Below are 14,736 nucleotides of genomic sequence, written 5' to 3'. Positions count from 1 at the left end.
TCCAGCGCCCTGCTTATATAACAAGCTCGTCACGATATGGCTGAAATACTGCCGATGTGACGTTAAATCTTAACTCACTCACTCACTCACTATATAACAAGCAGTGTAAGTGTGTAGTATAACTACTTTCTTTGGCTTACATGAAGTTGTCACCCCTGACGAAAATGACGTCTTGCATGGTTTAAGGACCGACCATTTGATATCCCGGGGGCCGGGGAGTTTATTGGAAAAAGTAAATTGTCCAAGAAATTTCTTGAAAAAAATATTTATGCTTGAGACGGTAGAAAATAAAAATTTGACTGTCACAAAAGTTACATTGTTGCAAGATTTCTTTTCCCAACAAAATAATCAGGTTCCTTTAATTTTTCAAACTATGGTTTTGCAGATATATATGAAAAATATCTAACAGACCTATTATACCCCGCATCTTCACGGGTCGCATTCTGCCAATAACAACATCACGCACTGACTAAACCCGAGGAGACGAAATTGAAAACATGTTAGTGAATGTTGAAAAAGTGTTGTCATTATATCTGTGCATTGATCTGTACACATTCACTGATAGGTCAAAGTGGAATATCTTAGTAAAACACTCAATATTTTACCATCCTTAATTTGAATCTAATAAGAGTTTATTAGATGCTTCTCTGTTCCCGGGAAGTGCAATATGTATATTTTATAAGCATAGCCACCAATTACCATTGATTGCCGACACAACTGTAATGGGTTAGACATTGGTAGTTCTAGTCTGGTAACTTAATTACGCATATAGCCAAATCCCATGAACGGTTCTTCTTGAACAGCCATGCATACCTGATATCTTACTTTGTTATGATGCCACTCATTTTGTTGCATGATGTCAATTATCAAAACGTTTCTCTCTAATGGGATAGTCATTATTAAGTCAAACAATTATGACAAGAATTGATAAAAGCAAAGTCGAAACTACCTACCTGGACCACCAACCAGAGCAATTTTGTTTAACTAGAAGATTATAGTGTTAGCTTGATCAGACACTAGTGTTCCATACGATCTGCCGTTCGAAGATATATTTTCTTTTGTCAATGACTTTTGATGCAAAATTAATGTAATTGGGAATTTGACATCAACGGAAGTATCTCACTTAGAACTTGTGGGTCAAACGAAGGTAGTGCACCATTGGCGATCGTTAGTATATGATGAGATTCAAAATCATGATTTACCTGCTGCTGATGTTCTCAAGGATTACGTAAGTGTTTGAACATAATAAGTTACAAGGCCGGACAGGATACATTTTGGTTACTCATTAGATGTGGTTGTAATCTGTGAAGATCCGGGGTAGAATAGGTCTTCAGCAGCCCATGCTTGCCGTAAAAGGCGATTATGCTTGCCGTAAAAGGCGACTATGCTTGTCGTAAGAGGCGACTTACGGGGTCGGGTAGTCAGGCTCGCTGACTTGGTTGATGCATGTCATCGTTTCCAGATTGCGTGGATCCATGCTCAGGATATCAATCACTGGATTGTCTGGTCCAGATTCAATTATTTACAGACCGCCATCATATAGCTGGAATATTGCTGCGTGTGGCGTTAAACAACAAACAAACAAAACAAAAGGAAGCATCATGAAGCACCAACCAGGGAAGAGAACACGGATAAAACAACCAACCAACCAAATGTAATCGTCACCTGTCTTATTACTTTATAGTGCGGAAGGTCGGTGTTTCGATCCCCGGTCGCGTCATACAAAGAGCCGTGAAATATGGTACTTCCTGTTAACCTGTCAGAATACTGTGTCTGATTGAGGTATCGAGGTTAACCTGCGGCTATATATCTCAGTGGCCTGGCCTTATAAGACCGGCATTCATCCAGCCTAGGACAAGCACACACACACACACACACACACACACACACACACACACACACACGTCGCTATATAAGTGAAATAATCTTAAGCGCTAAGTTCCACGTCACCTCACTTTATTACATTACAAAGTTGATAATGACGTCGAATAACAAAGCTTGCAAATATCACATCACGTCTAGGATATTCGTTATGGGAGTGATTCGACTCTCAGAAGCAATGACAATCTTTAGGGAAGCCCATTAGCTCGTTGTATGTTCTGACCAACCTAAAAATATTATCAAAGCAAAGCACTTTTATGTTTCTGGCATGCCCCAGGGACAACAGATACAGAACATACAAACAAGTAAAGTTTTGTTTTCAATATTGTAGTACATGTATGGAATCAAGTCACAAACACGCAACTGCTACAGAAAAGCATGCATTCCATGCAAAAGTTGACTTTTATGCAAACCCCATGCATTTCACTACCCAAGAATGGGTATAAAAACATGTGGGTTAACGGGATTCCATATGCATTGTTTAGCATCCTGCTGACACTCAGAAAAACAACAAAATTACGCAATTGCAACATTGGTATGCTTGACGCAGGATCGAGTCATCGTGATGTTGCAAGACAATTTAACGTCCACAGAAACACCATTTGGTGTTTATGGCTTACGTTGGCAACAGACGAATGCAGTCAGAGACCATCCTCGGGGTGGCAGGTCACGCGTAACCAATAATCGACAAGACAACTGGATTCGAACAACACACCTACGAAATCGATACCAGCCAGCAAAAGTGGCTGCAAGAAGCATCCCTGGCCTTCGACGAATATCTTCACAAACCTTACGTCGTCGCCTCAGATGTGCAGGGATTGTCGCCAGAAGACCCGCCAAACGTCCCATTTTGACAGGAAAACGCCGTCAAACACGTCTACAGTTGTGCAAACAGCGTCTACGCTGGACGGCGATGCAGTGGGGACAAGTTCTACTCACTGGTGAGTCTCGTTTTCACCTCACCCGCAGCGATGGACGGATTCGAGTGTACCGACGTCGAGGTTAACGTAACCATTGTGTCCTAGAAGAAGATCGGTTCGGAGGCGGCAGCGTTATGGTATGGGATTACAGCAAGACAGAGGACCCGTTTGATAGTGGTAGAGGGAAATCTCAATGGACAGCGCTACCGCGACGAGATCATCGGCCCTGTTGTTCTACCGTTTTTGCGTCGTCATGGCCCAGGCATTACTTTTCAACATAACAACGCCCGGCCTCATATTGCTCGACTTGTTCAGGACTCTCTTCAACAAAACAACGTGAATGTCATCCCCTGGCCGGCTCGCTCCCCTGATCTCTCACCAATCGAGCACATGTGGGATGAGATGGATCGGCGCCTTCGACGTCAACCACGTGTTCCACGGACACTCCAGGAACTTCTAAACATGCTCCAGCAGATTTGGACAGATATCCCACAGAACTTTGTGCGACGCCTGGTCCATTCCATGAGACGACGATGTGTTGCTTGCATCGCACCTAGAGGTGGACACACACGCTATTGATTTGTAAATTGACATTTTGGCATGTTCATGTTGTTTTCTATGAAATCACACATTTTCTGAAGTCAGTATGGCAAATTATACCATTTGAACACTTACAGGAGTCTTCTATCTGTTGCAAACCGAAATTGTTTCAGATTTGGTAAAAAACATAACTTTGCATTAAATCTTATTCAGTGTCACGGGAACTTTTGTTGTTCAGTATATTAGTATTTTAGTATCGGAAGGTGATAGGGAAGTACACGTCACTTTCCGTCACGGTGGGTAAAATGAATACCTATTAAAATGTTCTTACCTGAACAAGGACGTATCATAGTTTGGACACAGATCTGACAACCACATGAACGGGCTATTCGGAAAGCAGTTTTAATACATTTAAAATGTTCACTTTGAGGAAAAGTATGGATACAAAATGTCAAACTACATGAAGGACACAATGAGGAGACGATGACAATTATATTGATTTATATATTTCTCTCAAGGGGTGGAACCAGGTCAACGTTTGAGCTGCTGACACAGCGTCACCCCGACCACTACACGCTGGTGAACCAGATGGCGACTACGCGAGCAGATACATGTGCTGTCGACTGTACACGACACCCAAGATGCTCTCTCTTCAAGTTCGACACGCATGCGTCCTTGTGCACAATCCTCGTTCCAGGCACATTCGGCGTGGCCAGCATCGGATATCGGACACAAGCAGAGAAGCACTATGCCTTCTCAAACGGTACTGTGACAATTATATGACAGAGGTATTTCTAACTATTTAATATACAACGTCAACGCTGGGGAATGGTAGTACTGCCTGATGCCAGTTCTTATTACTTATACACCAACTTGTATGACAATGCGTGACACACTTAATATTCCAACGCCACACACAAACATACTATCCTAATTTCACATCTACATTGATGTTCAAAACAAGGGAATAGGCAAAAAAAATTAACGTAAGCTACAGGTACAGCGATGATCTGATATTGTTAAAAAATGGTTTTGGGTTTGGTTTGGTTTGTTGTTTGTTGCACGCAGCAATATTCCAGCTATATGACGGCGGTCTGTAAATAATCGAGTCTGGACCAGACAATCCAGTGATTAATATCATGAGCATCGATCCGCGCAATTGGAATCGATGACATGCATCAACCAAGTCAGCGAGCCTGACTACCCGATCCCGTTAGTCGCCTTTTACGACAAGCATAGTAGCCTTATACGGCAAGCATGGGCTGCTGAAGACCTATTCTACCCCGGATCTTCACGGGTCGTTAAATAATGGCTAAATGATCGATTCCCTTCCACTGACTTACCCACCCGAACTAGTAGAAGGGACCAAGGAAACTACCTGCCATGTTTCTTATTACACCTATAAATTTGAGTGTGACAACTATCTATCCACAAGAATATATGACAATATACAGTAGACTACGGTTAAAACGAACACGCTTATAACGAACTGACGGATATAACGAACTTACTTTTTGGTCCCGACTATTTGCTGTAGTTATGCTGTATATATGCTTATAACGAACTACGGTTATAACGAACTAAAATTAGTAGTCCCTTTGAGTTCGTTATAACCGTAGTTTACTGTAGTCTCGCAGCTTCATCCCTTCGTGTCTGCATTTCACAGCGTTTTGAGGTACAATCGAGCGAGCTCGTCCGATCAAGATTTGCAAGAGTGTTCTCCGACTCTTGCTCAAACGTTGTTTGATCAGATTTAGGGGCGGTCGGGTAGCCTAGTGGTTAAAGCGTTCGCTCGTCACACCGAGGACCCGGGTTCGATTCCCGACATGGGTACAATGTGTGAAGCCCATTTCTGGTGTCCCCCGCCGTGATATTGCTGGAATATTGCTAAAAGCGGCATAAAACCATACTCACTCACTCACTTTGATCAGATTTACGGCACTGAAGGCCTCAGAAAACATTTGAAAATGTTTCATGGTAGACGTGTAGAGGACATTTCCAAATTTGACGCATCAGTGTACAAATATAATTTCCGATGCAATTCCTTATTTTAACTTGTACCATATGTTCCCGTGGTTGTTTGAGGGGTTTGACTTGCCTCTGCATGTGTTTGTGTTGGTTGATGCATGTCATCGTATCCCAATTGCGTGGATTGATGCACTCATAATATCAATCACTGGATTGTCTGGTCCAGACTCGGTTTTTTACAGACCGTGGTCATATAGCTGAATATTGCTGCGTTCGGCGTTAAAAAAGCATGTGTTTATGAAGGGTGAGGCACGATACACTCTTATAATACCTTGTATAGCGAAAATTTGGTATCACCCCTATTTGATAGTGATTCCTAAGCACATGTTTAAACCCGTGAAGATTCCGGGGTAAAATAGGTCTTCAGCAACCCATGCTTGCCGTAAAAGGCGACTATGCTTGTCGTAAAAGGCGACAACACGGGATTGGGTGGTCAGGCTCGCTAACTTGGTTGATGCATGTCATCGATCCCAATTGCGTGGATCGATGCTCATGATATCAATCACTGGATTGTCTAGTCCAGACTCGATTATTTTACAGACCGCCGTCATAAAGCTGGAATATTGCTGAGTGCGGCGTTAAACAACAAACAAACAAACAAAACACATGTTTATGATAAAAAATGGATTTTGTATGATTATTGATATGGTTTTGATGCTTATATTTACTCGAAACCTTCACAACTCATCGTCAACTTGAGGTACTGGCCGTTGGACTTTACACCTCTACTGTCTCACTGACCACACAGACACGTTCCTCACTCGTCCTGTACCTGATTTTACAGAACCTTTTCTTTGTGATTTATTTTGTTGGAAAGTAAAAGCATCACATCTGAATATATTCTTTCAGGATGGTGCCCAGTAGAATACGGATACATCTTCCTGAGAGATGTTCAGATGTGCATCTGGCTGTCCCACGAGCCGGCCACCCACGATTCCGCCGTCACTCAGTGTGGCCTCCATGGGGGCGGACTCATTGTCCTTGCTGACGCTCACAAGATGGAGGCAATATTAAAACTAGCTGCTACCGGCCCGTGTAAGTAGCAAGCCATTACTGTGTCACTATTGCCTATTAAGGCTGTGGCAGTATCTCCTAAACATGATATCTTTCAACGTACGACAATAATAATAATGATAAGTTCCATCAATGGTACGACCCGGAATATGTAGAGGGCGTCATGGATAATTATAAATACAACATTCTTTGGAATAGGCCCGTATACAGCCTCAGACATATCCAGGCAAACCTTGTCTTGTCCATTGTTCTCGGTGCCTTAGGTATGGTATCTCCCAATCTGTTGACTGACTAAGGGAGAGTACCCGGCTTTGCTACCAGGAATACAGCCCTTCCGACAATCTGGGTGATGCAAAAGGCTGCAGTTTTGGGGAAGTTTTCACATTCTCCGAAAAGTTCTGGGTGTATTTGACAAGGCAGCGCTTCCTGGGAGAAGTCCCATTCGCTGTCTGGGCTGCGTGTAGAGGGGGCAAGGGCCCTGTGCTGATGATGAGATGTGCTGACTAACGGTGCCAGGATCACCCAAATCCTCTTTGATGCATTTTTTATTTCTAATCTTTAAATAACAATAATAATAATAATAATAATAACACCCCTTACTCACCTCCTTTACATGGATGACCTTGAACACATTGCCAATGGAGGATCCACACTCAAAAATTAGATTCTCCTTGTCGAGTTTTCTAACGACATGGGCAAGTCCTTTCGACTCGACAAATACAACATTCTTCATCTGAAACGTGGGGCGGTCGGGTAGCCTAGTGGCTAAAGCGTTCGCTCGTCACGCCGATAACCCGGGTTCGATTCCCGACATGGGTACAATGTGTGAAGCCCATTTCTGGTGTCCCTCGCCGTGATATTGCTGGATTATTGCTAAAAGCGGCATAAAACCTCACTCACTCACTCATCTGAAATGTGGCAAGGTAGAAGAGGGAGGATCAGTCAGTATAGTCTCGTGAAAGGTCAGGCCTATACGTACTTAAGGATGCAGATTAGGGACAAATTCCAGAATGCCTATATCAACTTCGGGCAGAGTACAAATGTAAACTTAAGAAAATCTGGAGTTCAGGGCTGAACGCTCGCAATAAAGTAAAAGCCACAAATACTTATGCTGTACCCGTCCTTTCATATTCTTTTGGTGTTGTTGATTGGGTGAAACAAGGAATTCAGGGTATTGACACCCTCACACGAAGAATCATGTCAGACAATAGATCCCACAACCCTCGCTCTTCCCTCAATCGCTTATATTAACATAATATCAATGTCGGTGCTGATTTTTTTTATGGTTCTGTACTGATGGACGGTACAGAAATGAGTTTCAACCAAGCGAAGTGCCATATCAAGTCGGCCCAGACTCAGTTTTTCAAGGAGAGGCTATCTGAATAACCACTGCATCGAGTTTATATGCAGTGTGTTGAGAAGATCAGCAAACCTGCAGAGTCCTTCGCTTGGATGAAGTCGTCTGGACTGAAAAGTGAAACAGAAGGCTTTCTGTTTGTTGCTCAGGACCAGTCACTTCGCACTTGAAACCGTCAATGTGTCATTTTGCATCAAAATGTAAATATGAAATGTAGATTATGTAATGAATTTAATGATACTGTCCAACAAATGGTCAGTAGATGCCCAGCTTTGGCACAAACACAGTATCTTAAACGACATGATGGTGTAGCTCGATCATTTTATTACCGTCTTCGCCATTTTTGGTTTTGATACAGAGGTTCATCCATGGTACAACCCAGAATAAGTAGAGGGCGTCATGGAAAATGATAAATACAAAATAGGCCTCAGTCTCAGACGTATCCAGGCCAACAAACCTGATCTTTTCCTTTTTGATAAACACAACGAAATCATTTATATCATTGCACTTTCTGTCACTTTTGACACAAATATGATTGACCAGATTCAGGAAAAACCGGGCAAATATGCGGACCACTTTTAAGAAATCATGTCAATGTTGATTTTGTTGATGATTCTGTACTGCTGGATGGTACAGAAATGAGTGTCAACCAAGCGAAGTGCTATATCAAATCGGACCAAGGGGAGGCTATCTGAACGACCATTGAATTGGTGTATGTAAAGTGTGTTGAGAAGATCAGCAACCCTGAAGAGTCATTTGCTAAGAATGAAGTCGGCTGGCCTGAAAAGTTGGTCAGGACCAGTCACTTCCCACTCGAAACCGTCAATATGTGATTTTTGCATCACGCAATTTGGATCGATGACATGCAACAACCAAGTCAGCGAGCCTGACCACCCGATCCCGTTAGTCGCCTTTTACGACAAGCATAGTCGCCTTTTACAGCAAGCATGGGTTGCTGAAGACCTATTCTGATCTTCACGGGTCGCAATTGAGATACAATGACATTCATCAACCAAGTCAGCGGGTCTGTTGTTTTAAGAACACGGGAGTAAAGTGACCACGCGGGAGATGCTACTTTCTTGCCTCTGATATGAGACGGAAATAGAAGTATATAGCGTTTAAGCTGATACTGCGAAGGAAATATAATTGCTGCCCATGAACCCATTTGGCGAATGTATGCTAAATTTTATAATCATGGCTATTGATGTATTTTCTATTGTGTAAATGTACCCTCAACTACTTTGTATTTCTGCACCATAGGCCTGGGTCGTTTTCGGTGTCAAGAAATCAAGATTGATTGATTGAAATTTGATAACTAGTCTAAATAAAGAGGGAGACGTGGACAATTTAGTTTTGTGGATCACTAAATTTAAAGAAAGTTTGTCCAGCGAATTATCTTCATGCAGCTAACGCCATCAGTGATGATAGATGGAGGATTTATCCAAGTAACTTGGAATTCCATATCATTCATTACCCTGCTTAGGATGCCTCGCCCAACTTAATATAAAAACGTTTCGAGTAACAAAGTACGGAATTCTTTTTAACATAACAGTTGTGTATGACAACATTTCACTCTTAATTTCATTCATTCTGTTAGGTCATGACACGTTCCAAGCAAGGATAAGAGGATAACCCTTTTTCTAACAAAATATATTTGACAACACTTCGAACTTATATCCAAAACCATGTTTAACAATAGCAAAACAAAATCGTCGAAAATAAGTGTGCATGTTACAAGCAGACGGCTCAGGTGTGTCTTGAGATTGTGTCAAGTGATAATTCAAAGTGACAGGACGACGAAACCATGCATTCCCACAGACAATCTCCTGTTGGTAAATACAAGTATGTGTTATTAGCTCTAACATGAGGCGAATGGAGCTCAATGGGTAGGTAAACACTAACACGCAGCATTTGAATAGTCTATTTATTTATTTTTTGCTTTTTTTACAACTTCGGCTTCTGATATTAACATGATAAATGAAGCCCAGTCGTCTAAGGCACCGCGATTCGCTGTGCAGAGATGCGTCCCTTGGGCACGCCAGAAACCTATGATTGTGGGTTCGAATCCCGGTTCGCCCCGATTATGTTTCTAGGTTTGTCAGTACCATACCCGTGCTCGTGGGTTTCACTGAAGTGGTAAACGTCTGAGACCTACATCACTTCGGGCTTTCCTCCCACATTAAGCTGACACGCCGCGATAATAACTGGAATACTGTTAAAAGCAGCGTTAAACCCAACTCACTCACTCACTCACTAACTTTATACTAACGGTTAATATGTCAATTGCAGGGAAGAACAAACACATGTACGTTGGTGCAGATGACAAGGCTGTAGAAGGTACATTTTTGTGGGAAGACGGGCGCCTCGTAAATGACAGTAACTGGCAAGTTAATGAACCAAATGGTTCCTTGGATGAGGCCTGCGTTGGCATGGTCATCGGTACTGGGCGTCTTTTCGATTCTCCTTGTATGTGGAATCAACTGTTCATCTGCGAAATCGTTCTTTAAATTTCAAACACTTCATTATATTGTATCTGGAAATTAAAGTGTTTTATGTTTCGAGACACTTCAACACTTGTAGCATTTACATACAGCTTAACCTCAGTGAAGAAGAAATATAGAACACAGATCGGTGTTCGCTTCATAGCACATTTCGTACAACCTTGTGACTTTTCACGATACGAATAGAAGTTGCCAAAGGACATCAGGTAGCGCTTTGACTTCATGTGATACTATATGGGAAGATGAGCTGCCATGTCATTGCCTATGTTGTGGAACTTTGTGGTGAGCTTGTCCTCTATCCCCATATAGATTGTAGGCTGGCATCTTCATCACTTGTGGTTAAAGTGTTCGGTCGTCAAGGCGAAGGCCCTGGTTCGATTCCCAACATGGGTACAATGTGTGAAGCCCATTCTTGTATCCCCGCCGTGATGTATATGTGCTGGAATATTGCTAAAAGCGGCGTAAAACCATATTCACTTACTCACTCTTCATCGCTGCTATCAATTATCACCTTTTCACACTCAGTCGAGATTGAACTGCTTTGCATGCGCTCTGATACCATGTAAACCATGTTATATGTGTGTTCAATAAGGACCCAAGGTCAATACAACATATTACTGAAAGTACCATACATTTTTATCGCAATGGCAATGTTATGCACTTATTCTTGATACAATTTCATCCAGGTCTCACGATTGAATAAAGGCTACCAAAATTCTCAATAGTCCCATGAGTCCATTGTATTATACAACGATATCATAAGCAAGTATCGTATGAATCACAGAGATAAAGTGATGATAACAGGTCTTCACAAAAACGTGAGTGTATCGTGTCCCACCACTGGTACCGTTGCAAACACATGCAAAGGCTAGTCAAGTGTTGGCCTAAAGAAACATAAGAACAAAAATCAAAATAAGGATTTACATTGGACTTTACGTATCCACCATAAAACGCTGAAAAGCTTCACCGAGGCAGTGAATGCAAAAACCCTCATCAAACAACTTTTGAGCAAGAGTCGTATGACGATCTTTGAAATCTTCGCGGAAAGAGTAGGCTCGACTACACCTCAAAGGTTGTCAAATGTAGACACCAAAGGCTGGAGCTACTGGGATATTGCTCGACATAAAAAGAATGTACAGTAAAGTACGGTTATAACGAACTCAAAGGGACTACTAATTTTAGTTCGTTTTAACCGTAGTTCGTTATAAGCATATATACAGCATAACTACAGCAAATAGTCGGGACCAAAAAAGTAGTTCGTTATATCCGTCAGTTCGTTATAAGCGTGTTCGTTATAACCGTAGTTTACTGTAGAAGGGAATTGGCTACTTGACCATTGCTGAACGATTTCAGATCATCGAGGATCATCGATATTTAGTTAATCCTCTTTGCAAATTCCCATTTTATGGTAGTTTACCAATCCAAGCATAAGTTCGTATTCATATGTATAGCTGATCAGCAAGGAGGGTAGCAAAATTGGCGCCCATGGGGATGCCTACATTTGCCTAAATATCCTATCCCAAGATTATACAATCATAAAAGCCCGCGCTATCCTTTGTAAATGCATATGTACACTTGGTAAAACATTAAGCACCATTCACTGCATATATTTCCACATAAACTAACCATCGTAAAAATTGTAAACGAAACACATTTTGTTTCTGAACACAAAGGGCCAATCTCAATTCAGAAAAACCGAAATCGATTATGTAATGAAATTTTTTATAACTTTTCCATGGCAATAATTATTGGATTACTCTTTCAATTGCTTCATCTGCTTCTCTGACTCAATTCATCTGTAGGCCCAATAAGGGGTTGTGGGGAAGCTTTGATTCCCCACATGGTTACAATGTTAAAAGCTATTGCTAGTATCCGCCGCCGTGATATTGCTGGAATATTGCTAAAGCGGTCTTAAACCATACTCATTCACTGAAGGACCATACAGTGTTCTTGTATCAACATTTCACCAGCTGTCGGTGGTGTATCAGAGTGAGTGAGTGAGTGAGTGACGTTTTACGCCGCTTTTAGCAATATTCCAGCAATATCACGGCGGGGGACACCAGAAATGGGCTTCACACATTGTACCCATGTCGGGAATCGAACCCGGGTCTTCGGCGTGACGAGCGAACGCTTTAACCACGAGGCTACCCGACCGCCCCGGTGGTGTATCAGACCTGTACAACATTGGATAAAGAACATGTGTAGACATAACCTCAGTATACCGGGAAGAACGGAATATGTGGAAATAAACATGCAGCTTAGTTTTGTCCCAGATGTATGTGTTACAGTCAATGTGTAAAATGACTTGAAAATTTCACTAAGTCGATGTACAAAACGCCTAAATATTTCAGTAATATTACAATTATGTTTCCATTTTTTATAATATAAAAATGAATCATCAAGATGTGTATACTCTATTTCATCACCCAGTGATTGAAAATAGCAGGATTATAAGAAAACGTAAGTCAATGTATACAGTTTTGTGGCTGTTAATCCAAGCATATGAACTCTATTCTGATATTTTTAAGCCGTTTTAACTTCTGAGAGACTTTTAGTCAATCTCATGGACAAATAATTGCATAATGACTGAAATATTTTGGTGTTTTGTCCAGACAACCCGTGAAGATCCGGGGTAGAATAGGTCTTCACCAACCCACGCATGCCGTAAAAAGCGACTCTGCTTGTAGTAAGAGGCGACTAACGGGATCGGGTAGTCAGGCTCGCTGACTTGATTGATGTATGTCATAGCGTGGATCGATGCTCATGATGTCAGTCACTGGATTGTCTGGTCCAGACTCGATTATTTACAGACCGCCGTCACATAGCTGCAATAATCCCGAGTGCGGCGTTAAACAACAAACAAACAAATGTAAATTGTCTGAGTGACCATTTCAGTCATTTTAAACATTGATTGATTTTACACACTGACTGTTACACATATATCCCATCCACAGCAATTAATACTTTACAGCTTATCGTTGAAAACCATACAAACGCTGAAAACTAAAAGAACCTGTTCACCGTCTGGTTGAATCTGGAATACAGACTACACTACCCTGAACTTATCACATCACATCTGATTGTTCTAAATGAGCTCAATTCTGTTTTAATATCTTCAGTTTGAATAAAGCAGTATTTCCAAGAGTTTTTATGTAGTGGGAACCCTTGTTCGTTTTGTTTTCTTAATGACGTACCCGTTCTGTGGAATGAAACGTTTGTTCGTTTGTTGTTTAACGCCGCACTCCGCAATATTCCAGCTATATGAGGGCGGGTGATGAAACGTCGATGTTCAGGAAGAAAATAGATACAAATAAATATATAACAAAACTCGCTGAAAATATTCCAACTACAGTTGTAAGCAGTCAAATCAACATGTCCGGTTCTTCTGAAATTGGGGGGCACGGGTGGACCAGTCGTCTAAGGCGCCGCGAATCGCTGTGCAGAGTTGCGTCGCTTTGGCACGCCAGAAACCTATGATTGTGGGTTCGCCCCAATTATGTTTCTTGGTTTGTCAGCACCATACCCGTGCTCGTGGGTTTCACCGAAGTGGTAAACGTCTTAGACCTGCATCACTTCGGGCTTTCCTCCCACATTAAGCTGACACGCCGTGATATAACTGGAATACTGTTAAAAGCGGCGTTGAACCTAACTCACTCTTCTGAAATTGAACATCTCCATGTTGGTATATTGATATAATTCAATGGGATCTTTGTTTCTGAAATGTACATTATACGCTTGGTACTAAACACTGTTCCCTGATGTGTCAATTACATTTGTTGTATGTTAGACAAAGATGTTCATGTCGAATAACGATTATAATGATTCTCACTGTTTTTATTGCGTCATATGTGTGGTTAATTAAATTGATTATTTCGCATATAATGACGTTGTGTTTGTACAATGCATCAAAGGGAATCACTGATGTAATGCGTGAGCACTACATGGTATTCAATGTACTTCATTACACCATGTAAACAGAGACACAACGAAGGTTCCCAAAAACCCAATCCCACACTGTCAACAAAGATTAACCATCAACCGTAATGTTCTTATCGATATTCTCACAAATCACAATCTCATATTGATATGTATTACTTCGTGGTTATAATCAACAGCAATATTTTCATTGAGTCGATGAGTAAACTGCATGCTTGAAACGTTCAACATCGTAACACTGATTCACAATAAGAATTTTTTTGAAAAAACGTTTTTCAAAAGAGTGAGTGACAATAGTTAGATGTCGTTTTGTCCGGTAATACAGTCATGTTACTGCATAATGGGGGGTTGGGTGGGGGAGGGGGGGTGGGGGCTGTATACACCTAGGCCGCTGTAGTGAGTGAGTATGGTTTTACGCCGCTTTAAGCACTATTCCAGCAATAACACGGCGGGATACACCAGAAATGGGCTTTCCACACTGTACCAATGTCGGGAATCGAATCCGGGTCTTCGGCGTGACGAGCGAACGCTTTAGCCACTAGGCTACCCGACCGCCCCC

General features: G+C 41.7%; 1 protein-coding gene across 1 annotated transcript; it reads left to right on the top strand.

The window, feature by feature from the left end:
* Window positions 1-1,119: 1,119 nt before the first annotated feature.
* Window positions 1,120-11,372, top strand: LOC124137127 (C-type lectin domain family 11 member A-like). The gene is made up of 4 exons (XM_046503309.2): window positions 1,120-1,228; window positions 3,860-4,104; window positions 6,219-6,404; window positions 10,030-11,372. The coding sequence occupies exons 1-4, from the start codon at window positions 1,176-1,178 to the stop codon at window positions 10,245-10,247; spliced, it is 702 nt and encodes a 233-aa protein (XP_046359265.2). The 5' UTR covers window positions 1,120-1,175; the 3' UTR covers window positions 10,248-11,372.
* The last annotated feature ends 3,364 nt before the right edge of the window (window positions 11,373-14,736 follow it).

Source organism: Haliotis rufescens, unplaced genomic scaffold (assembly GCF_023055435.1).
Source record: "Haliotis rufescens isolate VD_foot unplaced genomic scaffold, xgHalRufe1.0.p SCAF_16, whole genome shotgun sequence".
Classification (NCBI taxonomy): Eukaryota; Metazoa; Mollusca; class Gastropoda; order Lepetellida; family Haliotidae; genus Haliotis; species Haliotis rufescens.
The sequence above is the reverse complement of the archived record's forward strand: the minus strand, read 5'-3'. Positions and strand labels throughout refer to the sequence as shown.